Raw genomic sequence first — 10822 nt, forward strand, 5'->3', positions numbered from 1 at the left:
GCCTGGGAGCGACAAAGCTGGTCCTCCTGCCCGAGGAGCAGCTCAGACCTTACCAACCCCAATAGCCAGAGGGTGCTGGCAAGGGCTCCACCGGGCCCCTGGGAAGTGACCCCTGCCCAGGGCCTCTGGGGGGATCTCTGCCGCTGCAGCCAGTCCCTGCGTCTGCCAAGGCTGCACCCTGGGCTCTCCAGTGAGCCCTCTGCTACCTACTTTCCTGTGACCAGTCACTCCGCTCTGCTGGGACCCAGCTTGCTCACCTGTAAAATGAAATAATTGTACAGAACTCTAGCGAGATGGAGGTTTGTCATGAGTGGTCACCAATTAATAAGAATTTATTAAACACCAAAAAAAAAAAAAACAGGAAAAAAGAGGAGAGAAGAGACGGCGGCCCAGCCTCGCTGCCCGCTCTGGCTCGCTGTTGAAACCTCACAGCAGGTCTGTGAGGAGGCCTTTCTTTGTCCCTTGCCCAGATGAGGTGACTAGGACTTGGGGCCAGGGGCCAGATCACCCCCAGTGTGCCTCGATGGGGTGCTCTCCCTGCCATCACAGCAAGCTTGGGGCTTGTGGATCCCAGGACACCTGAGCCCTCCTCTCGGGGGACAGTGGAGGGTGACACCGGGAGAGTTGAGCACAAGCTGCCCCTGCCTGGGGAGAAGACACCAGCCCTTTCCCGTCCCAAGTGACCAGGACATCCCCTTGGTGACATCCGTATGCGCCAGCTAACCAGAGGCAGCCAGCACTTCTCCCCTTGGACAGCACGCAGTAGCCAAATAACCAGTTCCTACCAGGTCAGGACCCCTTGTGTGGCAGCCAGCCTATTGACTCCTGTTGCATCTTCTCCACATCACCCCCACCCTTGTTGGGGCTCCCTGGCTGGTACTAAGAGGCCAGGAGGGACAGAGACAGGAGGGACAGTGAAGAAGGAGATTGGGGGAGTGAGGAGCCAGGTCTGCAGGGCCCTGAGTGTCTTGCGGTGAGGATGGTACCCAGGCTCCTGACTTGGGACCCTGGGCAGGGTATGGAGTGCGTTTCAGAGGAAGAAGATGGATCAGGTTTCAAATATCTTGATCTTAAAGGACTGTGGCATCTGAGTGGACAGAGCTGTCCAGGAGGCAGCTGGGTCCTCAGCTGTGGAGCTCAGGAGAGCAGTCTGGGTTAGAGACCCCGACTTGGGGGTCATGGGGGGCTGATACTCCCTAGGGAGAGGCTGTAGAAGGAGGAGGTGTGTGAGGGTGGGACCGAAATGGGAGGAGGGCAGCTGTCTGTGGAATGATAATAAAAATCTACTTTGCCGAGGGCAACTTGGACTATTCCCCATGGCCCCTCCCTGTCCTCTCTGAAGCCCCTGGGGTCACCCCTGCTTGAATAAGCTCTCTCCTTGGATCTCAGGGTTGGCCCCTTGCCCTAGCTAACCGCCTGGCATTGTTCTCTGCATACATGTCTCATCTTCCCAGCAATTTGGGGGCTGCTCATCTTGCGGCCACATTGTTGACTCTGTTCACTCCACAAACAATCTTTGAGCCTTTGTTATGTGCCAAGAACTTCTTATGTCCTGAGAAAGTCCCACGCTGGGGTGGAGCTGTGTGTTTCTGTAAACCCGTCCTTGCCATGTCCAGGGTGGTCTGAGCTCAGAGCACTGTGCCCACTGGCGAGGGGGTTCATGTTGGGGCAGGTGGAACCTCAAGGAATCAAGGGGGAGCATTGACCCTGGGAGGAGGGGTAGAAGGACAGTGTTCTGGGAGGCAAGACAGCAGGAGTAGAGTCTGCAGGACCGCAACCTCGCAGGGAGATATGGAGGGTAGACTAGGGCTTGGGTGCTGCTGGAGCAGAACGTTTAAGGTGGGGGTAGGAGCCCAGAGTGTAACCAGACAGAACCCTATGGGGTTTTCCTGGGGCAGGCCCCTCCCCCCATGACTTCTGTGTACCTCTTGATCATAGAAAAACTGTAATTTTCCAGGTTTCCCCTGAGTCACAAAAGCCTGGCCCTAGAATTAATGATTGAAAGGATGTGAACATGCAGTGATAAATACAGCAGTTGCGCCAGGAGAACTGGTAAGAATTTAAACAGTAAATCAACCATAAGGCAGTCACAGAATCCTTAGTTCCTCCCTGAAGTACCTAGGTAATGTATCCGATGCACACTTCCTGAGTAGTTTTACAGATGCTATATCCCCCACCAAAAGGAAGAAGCTAACTACTTGATGACCATGAGCCCATAGCCCCCAGACCTACTGGAGCCTGAGAATGGATAACATTAACCCCTGCGACACCCATCACCCTGTTACCTCACCATCAACCAATCAGAGACTTGTCCACCATCTAATCATATACCTTGCAACTCCCCTTCCTCACCTGGCCTGTAAAAACTCTTTCCTGAAACCCATCAGGAAGTTGGGGCCCTTTGAGCATGAACTGCCTGGTTCTCCTTGCATGGCCCTTGCAATAAACCTTTTTCTGATCCAAAGTTCAACATTTCAGTGTGTTTGGCCTCACTGTGGGGGCACATGAACTTGGGTTCCACGAGAAGAACAGCAGGCAGGGGTCTGTAGGTGGCTATCTCTCTGTCCTCCCGAGCAGGACTCCATCCTTCACGCAGAGAGAGAACTCAGGAGCAATGTGAGCCTGGATTAGGAGGTGAGAAAAGGAGTGGCGGGAGGTCGGGGAAGGCTCTGTGCTGAGGAGGGAGGGCCAGGGGAGCCCGGAGACCCCGCGGGCGGTCCTGACTCAGCAGGGACAGCAGTCGGGCTGGGGTCAGAGAGAGAGGACCCCTAGGGGGCTGCCTGGGCTCGCGGGGCACAGTGACCCCCGTGAGTCCCGGAGAGACCCCTGGCGGGGGTGGGTTGGGTCTCACCGGCAGGACGGCCCCTCCGGGCTTAGCGCGCCCGACAGCACGAACGCGCCGGCCAAGCAAATCTTTTGTCGGGGCGGCGCTGAGCCAGCAGGGCGCCGCCCGCTATAACTGGGGCCCCGCGGGCGGCAGGGCGGTGCACCATGGCGCAGCGATCGGGGAAGGTGAGTGCCGCCCTCCGCCCTCTCCTGTCCCGTCCATCTGCCGCCCAAGGTAACCGTGGGGCCCTGGGGGGAGGCGGAGACAACCCCTCCCATTGCTCTTTGGGCTCAGGGGCGGGGGCGGGGGTGGGGGTGGGGGTAGTGGCAGACTGTTGCTTGTTGCCTTTTGCATCCAAACCCAGGAAAGTTGGCTTAATTTCTTAAAAGGGAAGGCTGAGGGCCTCCCTGCTGTGGGAGGTGGGAAGAAGTGGGAAGGTCTCTGCCCCAGTCCCTCCAGCCCTGGCTCTGGGGCCCCACCCCTACCCCCACCCCCTAGAGTCAGGAGCAGGGAGGGTGGTCAGACCTGAGGGGCACCTTGGTTGGGGTGGGGGACCTTGGACTTCTCCTGCAGCTGTGGGTCCCACTTCTTTGCCTGAGGCTGTTCTAACGTGGCTGCTCCTTCCTCAGGATCTCCTCAGGGGCACTTGGGGCTGGTTCTCAGCAAAATGTTTAGATTTGAGGGACCTTTGAATTTTGTGGGTGATTAGGTGTCCTGAATATCTGGGGGACAGGGAGCCCTCACTCAGACCTGCCTTGTGCAGGGAGAGTGGCCAGTTTGGACCCCTCCCCCTTCTCTAGCTCCTTGTCTTAGCTAATCTGAGGCAGACTTTGGTCTCAAGAAGCTATGTTCAAGGTTAGTGGGTGAGAGCATTACTGTATCTGTCTGCGTGGGCTGGGTTATGCCTCAGTAACAAACAACCCCAAGAGCTCACCCGCACTGTGCTCATACACCCTCTTCTGTACTGCAGAGGGACACCTTGATATCAGCAGAGGGGAAAGGAGAGCTGAGAAACAGTGCCTGATCTGCAAGGCTTCCATGTCCGCACACATCCCTTTGGCCAAAGCATCTGGTCTCACCTAACTCCAGGGGGCCAGAAGGGCAGTTCTACCACCAGGAACAGTACACACAATGACCACAGTTCCTGGGCCCCAGGGTACATTACTTTGCCAGGGCTCTTCTAGGAGCACAATGCTTGAAACCCAGAGAGTTATTGAATGGTTAGAATCCTAGGTTCCTCTGCAGAAATTGAGTTTGGGGGTTCATATGGTTTATATTTTTTTGTTTTTGTTTTGTTTGTTTTTATCGAAGTACAATTGACTAACAAGACGGTATTAGTCTCAGGTGTATAACATAGTGATTCGATATTTTTCTACATTACCAGATGATCACCATGATAAATCTAGTTACCATCTGGTTCATATTGTTTAGTTTGGGGACAGGGAGTACCCGTCCCCAAAACATGGTGTCTGAACTGACCGCTGGGTTAGAAAAGCTCCGGGTCTGACACATGCCTGTCACCCAAAGGAGTGGCCTAGTAAACAAAGGGACGGGGTGACATTGAAAAAGCCCTCTTTTGAGCCATTAATCCTGCACCAGGCCCTGACTTGGCTTGGTTGGATCCAGTCCCTCCGGTTAAGGGGCCCCATCCCAGGAAACTGACTTTCTGAAAACTGAATATTGGGTCATAACGGTGGGTTGTGGGTGAAGCATTTTCTTTTGAAAACATTTCCTTGGATGTTATGTTTCACTGATAAACAAAAATTAAGTTTGAAAAGTGCAGTGCGAGTTTGAAAAGAGCCTGTTTTCAAATGGGCTCCTGGACAAAGGGGAAATCCCTGTCCCCATGCATCTTCTGCAATTTGTCTGTTCAACCGTGGGCTCCTGGAGGGGGTGGGCCGGGCGCTGGGCCTGACCTTGACCCTCCACCTGTGCGTTCTTTCACCCAGGCAACAGACAGCGTTGAGCACCCGGTGTATGCAGCGAGTCTAGGCTTCAGGGCCTGGGGGTCAGGGTTCAGTCCAGGGTGTTGGGCCCCATTCATCCATTTCCAAGACTGAAAGGAGAGAAGCCTCACCCCATGCCCTCTAACCTGGTCTTTCTAGATCACTCTCTACGAGGGCAAGCACTTCACAGGGCGGAAGCTGGAGGTCTTTGGGGACTGTGACAACTTCCAGGACCGAGGCTTTATGAACCGGGTGAACTCTGTCCGCGTGGAGAGTGGAGCCTGGGTCTGCTTCGACCACCCCGACTTCCGGGGCCAGCAGTTTGTCCTGGAGCATGGCGACTACCCTGACTTTTACCGCTGGAACAGTCACAACGACCACATGGGCTCCTGTCGGCCTGTGGGCATGGTGAGTGGGCCTGAGCCGCTCCAGCTGGCTGGGGTGGGGGCTTCCTGCCGGAGTGACCCTGGCCTGGTTAGGCCCGATCAGACGTGGGTTGAGTAATCAGGGGGCATGGCCCTCCCAGCTTTAAGAACGGATGAGACTGTGGGATCTCTAAGATGGAGAGCTGTCCCCACCCAGACCCAGCTACTCCTGTGTCTGAGGGATGGCCTGGGGACCCAACTGGAGAGCCCCTGGGAGTTTTCACGCCTGCATTTTCAGGCCTGTATCAGGAAACCACTTTCAATTTCTGATGCCAAAATCTTGCTGAATTTTCCACTTCAAATGCTGTTGGTAACATTAGAGTTTTGAATTTGCAACCAGATGGGGGAGCATTCAGCTAAAGTAAGGCTGATGTGGGCCTGGTGTGTCCACCAGGCAGGTCATCTTGTAGCACTTTTCAGGGGCCTTTGATGCTGGATCGTGGAGTGGCTGATGGAGGAGGCTTAGGTATCACTGGCTGGCCAGCGGGGATTTGGGGGCAGGAGCCAGCAGGTGGTACCAATTCACAGCGCAGCCCAGCGCATGTAGGAAAGCAAGTGAGGTGTGTCACCCCTGCCATGGCAAAGGACTGTGCGAGTCTAGTTGCTCCTAGGGTGGGATGTGAGGACTGGGCATTCACCTTCCTTAAGTTCTCTCAAGTTACACGTCCTAACTGACCCGCTGCGAGCCCCAGAGGGTAGGGTGGGAAGTGGCCAATTCCCGAAACCGTCCTAGAGTCTCTTATCAGAGAGTCTGCAGGAGGACCCTCCCCTGGACGAACATCTGAGGACTCCCAGGGGAGGAGGCCCCTCTCTTCTCTACAGGGGTTGCAAAACCAGCTGGGCTTTGGCCTCTCTGTGGCCTTTAAGAAGCCTTTCTGAGTATTTCCACCAGGTCACAGACATTTGGGAAAAGAAAGGAACGTGGCTGGCCCAGTGCTTGCATAATGCTATTTGTAAGGAAACTATCCTAGGTATCTTTTGAATGCTATTCTCGTAAGAGCTATCCTTGGGGCCAGCTGTGGCGCAGCCCCAGCCCCTGCCGGCGCCAGAGCCAATTGGGAGCTGGCCCACCTCTGTCTTCTGGAAATACAGGAAATCTTCTAGGGAGATATATGTCCTCGTCCCAGTGAGCCAGCAGGGATTTCAGCGCATAAGATCTCTGTTATTTGTTTTAAATTTTTGGCTTTGTGTTTTAATAAAAGGTTCTATTACAGTTTGTAAAATATTATCATTTAAAGGCTGCCTATGGCCTGCAGCCCAGGGGTGGGTGACCGGCAGAGGAATGTGTTGGCGTGTCTGGGCAGGAGCCCCCCCCCAACCGCCTGCACATCAGGAGGGAGCCCAGGGCCCCAGACCAGTTGGAGGGCACCGCTGTCCCAGTTGGTCTGGCCTTCTCTGGACCTTGGATTCTTTAGTTGAAGGAGGAGGAGATAGACTGGTTCGGGGGCTCTGAATCTTTAAAGTAATAGACTCTCTTATCCAACCAAATCTCACGTACAAGAAGGAGCAGAAGTTCTGGGCTGAGGTGCGTGTGTTGGGGGGGCACTCACCACCCCCTCCCCTGACCCAGGAACTCTTGGTGCTCCCAGCTCCTGCCCACATGGGCTTCTGTTCATGGGAGGAAACAGCCCAGTTCCCTTTCTTCCCTTCCCTTCTTCCACTCCCGGGGGGCCCGCAGCACGGGGAGCATTTCCGTCTAGAAGTCTTCGAGGGCTGCAACTTCACCGGCCAGTGCCTGGAGTTCGAGGACGACTGTCCCTTCCTGCAGAGTCGGGGCTGGACCCAGAACTGTGTCAACGCCGTCAAGGTGTACGGGGATGGAGCGTAAGTAGAGCCCGAGTGTCTTCACAGGTCCCTGCCTGCCAGGGTGGGTCAGACCCCAGCGGGTGGGCAGCCTGACCCCTGCCCGGAGGCCCTTTCCCTCCCTCAGCCGCCTCCCTGGCCCAGGAAGCCCCTCCTTGGCAGGGGCCGAGGCTGGAGGGCACTCTGCAAACCTGCCGTTCTCTCTGACTGGGCTGATCTCAGGGACTGCACTTTGGTTTTCTTGAGCAGGGGGAAGCCTGCTCTGGGAAGGGTGGCCCTGCCCACCTGCTCACCCCTTATTTACCCTGAACTGGACCTGTCCTACCAAGCGACAAGTCCTCCCCATGCCGATCTCCCTGGGGAGATGGGCGTCACAGTGGCTCACTTCTGGTGGACAGGGAGTGGCTGAGCGGGCTTCCCCCAGGCCCAGAGGGGCTTGTCTGCCCTGGTCCAAGAGAGCCCTCAGAACGTTGTGCTTCTGTTGATTGCTGCACGTGGTTCCTTCCATTGTATGCCCATTGTGTATGTATGGGCATTGTGTATGCCCATTGTGCACGCCTGTCATGCAAAGTTTCACAGCCCCTAAACACACCCAAGTTGGCCATCTCCTCCTCCTCCCATCCACCCAGCCGGCTGAACAGTGTTGTCCCATTTTACAGAGAAGCAAGCTGAGGCCCAGAGAGTTACCCCACCCCACTGTGAGTGGCACTGCTGGGATTGCAGCCAGGCCTTTGGTTTCAAGAGCTAGGTGTCCCCCCAGACCCCAGACCCATACCCCAGGAGAAGATCCCCAATGTGGCCTAAGGGATCCCTTTGCTGTCTTTGTGACTGAGGCAGGAACCAGGGAATGTCACGAGGGTGAAAGCAAGTGGTCATGAGAGGGACTGAAGGGGGACACGGCTGAGCTGGAGGAGGAACTGCTCCCCCAGCTTCCCCCCAGCAGCCTGATGTTGGCTGTTAGACCCCGGGCCCCCGACCCAGAGGCCTTTGGGAAATCCCAGGTTTGCCCTAAGTTGATGGCACCTGGGAATCCAGGGGTGGAATTCCAAAACAACCATTTGTCCTGGAAAATTGCTGGCTAAATTGTGTCTGGTGAGGCCAAAGTTATACCTTTGCATAGAAAGTGTCCTTCCCAGAGGCCCAGTCCCCTCTACCCACCCGGGGGCTCCAGAGGCTTGTTTAGAAAAAAAAGGTGGGAAGGTAAGAGCTAGGATTTGACTGTAGGGACTTCAGCCCTCACTTTACCTAAAAGAAGACAAGGCTCCGAGGGTGAGGAGTGCGCGGGAGGATGCCTGTGGTGGACCCCACTTTGGGGCCTAGGGATCTGCTCCCCTCACCATGGAGCCCTCATCCTTTGCCTCCTGTGACTTTAACTTATTAAAAAAATGTAAGCCCTTGGCAAGGAAAAGCTGCCCAGTGGTGCCTCCCTGGGTCCCCTGGTCTGGACCTGACCTCCTTCAAGGCCTTTCCTAGTGTCTGGGGGTGGGGTGCAAGGCAGGTCTCCCCACCACCTCCCACATGCCAGGAGTCATTTTCCTCTGGGTCCCCAAGTCAGCTCAGGAATGGCCTGTCCCCAGACACCTGAAGGGCACCTGGAGGAAACGAGCCGGCACCTCGCTAACCCCCTTCCCAAGGGCACAGTCCTTGCTCTGCTGTGGGCGTGCCCCTCCTCCCTCCCTCTGCCCGCCTTCTCCCAGCAGTCACAGCGGAAGCCGGCAGGTGGGGGTGGTAGTTCCTGCAGAGGCCTGGCTAGCCCTTTCCTCTTCTTCCTTTTGGGGACGCCCACACATGCTCCAGGGACAGCCCACGACACTGCCTGGGGTATTTCCCAGCTCTGCGAGGTAGGGGGGGATTGGCTGACTCCCTCGGAGGTGCCTCAGGCCACAGCCTCAGCATGCGGGTGGGTATGTGGGGAGGTCATGGGTAGGGCTGGGGGAAGGGGGGTAGATTCGGAGGCCCTAGTGAGGGGGTGTGGGGAGACCAGACTGCACCAGGCCTACCAGATGTGGGGTTGAGATGGGGGAGGAGAGGGCCCTTGGTGGCAGGTGAGTGGCCCCTGGGGAAGCTGTCCTGAGTGTCTGGGCTGATGAAGGGCTGCCATGTTCCCTCCGCCCTCACGCAGGCCCAGCCCTCCCAGCCAGGCGTTCAGAGACTAGTCCTTGTCCGTGTCCTTGTCTGCTGGAGGTGGGAGCTGTGGGACCTGTAGCCCAATGCAGCTGTGATGGGAGGGAGGAGGGGCCCCACTGGGACCTGAAGTCTGGAGGCCGGCTCCTCTGTGCAGCTGCCTCCCCATCTCCCATCGCCTGGCTGGGGCAGGAACCCATGGCTCTGCCTGACTTGGGAATCTCTGGGGCCCAAAGCAGGGCTCAGTACACACGTGGACACAGGAGCACATTTGTGGACTGAACGAACCAATAGGAATTGGTCCCCATTCTGTGCCAGGCCCCCTGCCAGGTACTGGGTGCTGTCTATGCAAACAGTCCTTTCTGGGAGCAGGAAGGAGTGGTGAGTGTGAGTGTGTGTGTGTTTGTGTGTTGGGGTGGAGTGGGGGGTGGGGAAATGAGAGTGGATGCGCATCCTGGAGTCACTCCTGGCCCTTGTGATGAACATTCTGGGCTGGTCAGTTTGAAATGTCGGCTTTTCCTGAGCACCCCTGGGCGCGCCACGTCTCACTCTGCACTGGTCCGGACACGGGACAACGAAGCGAAGTGGCGGGGCAGGCAGCGGGGGAGGAAAAGCCAAGAACAAGACCAGAGCCACAGCGTGAAGGGCTGGGCCGGGGCAGGGGTGGCCCGGTGTGGCGGCTGCAGGCCTGCTGGGCACCCGGCCGCTGACCCCCGCCGCCCTCCTGGCCTAGGTGGGTCCTGTACGAGGAGCCCAACTACCGCGGCCGCATGTACCTAGTGGAGCGGGGTGACTTTCGCAGCTTCTCCGACTGGGAGGCCCACAGCGCGCGCGTCCAGTCCCTCCGCAGGGTGGCCAACTTCTAGCCACCCGGCCGCCGGGGTCCTGCCAGGACCAGGAGGGGCCCCGGGAGAGGGTCGGTCCCCTCCGACCCCGCCCAGGACTCAGACCATCGGGAATAAAAGTCCTAAAAGCCAAGAGCTGAGCCGGCCTGTGTGATTTCTCTGCCCTTCGTGCGTGGTCAAAGGACAGCTGGGTGGGGGTGCCCCCGGCCCTGGGCAGGAGACTGGCTGGAGCACCCCCAGGACGGGAGGGAAGGGTGGAGCGAGTGGAGCGGTAACACTAGGGCTGGAAAGGACCTATAGGTCAAGGAGTCCAATCTTCACTGCACACGTGAAAAGCCAGTCCCAGAGCAGCTCCTGGTGGAACCAGGAAGGGACCAGGATGCTTCCTCCACCTGGAACCAGGCCAGATAGGGGACAATGGGAGGGAGACACGATGAGGGGAGGGGCAAGGCCTTGGGTTGTAATGGGGGTGGGTGGGGTGGGGCAGGGACCCAGGGGATCTGCAGCTGGGGCAGCCGCTCCCTTTGGGTGATGTCTCTCCCAGATCAGCGACAGGTGCTGCCAGCCCGTGTGGTCTGGTCCGCTGCACCACCAGAAGACTGACCCAGGGTTCCTGAGTCTGCATCTCTGAGTGATGTTGGCCTCGGAGGTTTACAGTGGAGGCACCTCTGAAAGGATAGGCTGGACCCCAGGAACACATCACCCCTTACATCCTGTAAGGAGAGAGAAATTGGGGTGTCTTGGAAGATGAAGGGGAGTTGTTGCATGAACAGGTGGGCTCTGCAGGGATGGAGCAGAAGGAGAAGTGGGATAGGCTTTCAAGGATGAAGTGGGCAGAGCCTGGAGCATCTC

At 57.2% G+C, this 10822-nt stretch overlaps 1 protein-coding gene across 5 annotated transcripts; it reads left to right on the forward strand.

Moving 5' to 3' along the window:
• Positions 1 to 2401: 2401 nt before the first annotated feature.
• On the forward strand, positions 2402 to 10105 carry CRYGN (crystallin gamma N). Of its 5 annotated transcripts, none has more exons than XM_074366737.1 (4): positions 2402 to 2634; positions 4933 to 5181; positions 6877 to 7022; positions 9859 to 10105. In XM_074366737.1, the coding sequence occupies exons 2-4, from the start codon at positions 5017 to 5019 to the stop codon at positions 9989 to 9991; spliced, it is 444 nt and encodes a 147-aa protein (XP_074222838.1). In that variant the 5' UTR covers positions 2402 to 2634; positions 4933 to 5016; the 3' UTR covers positions 9992 to 10105. The 5 variants fall into 5 exon arrangements, 3 of the variants coding, with proteins under 3 accessions (XP_074222838.1, XP_074222837.1, XP_074222839.1); XM_074366736.1 differs by lacking the exon at positions 2402 to 2634 and adding an exon at positions 2865 to 3012; XM_074366738.1 differs by lacking the exon at positions 2402 to 2634 and adding an exon at positions 2908 to 3061.
• The last annotated feature ends 717 nt before the right edge of the window (positions 10106 to 10822 follow it).

This window comes from Camelus bactrianus, chromosome 7, assembly GCF_048773025.1.
Source record: "Camelus bactrianus isolate YW-2024 breed Bactrian camel chromosome 7, ASM4877302v1, whole genome shotgun sequence".
NCBI classification, from domain to species: Eukaryota; Metazoa; Chordata; class Mammalia; order Artiodactyla; family Camelidae; genus Camelus; species Camelus bactrianus.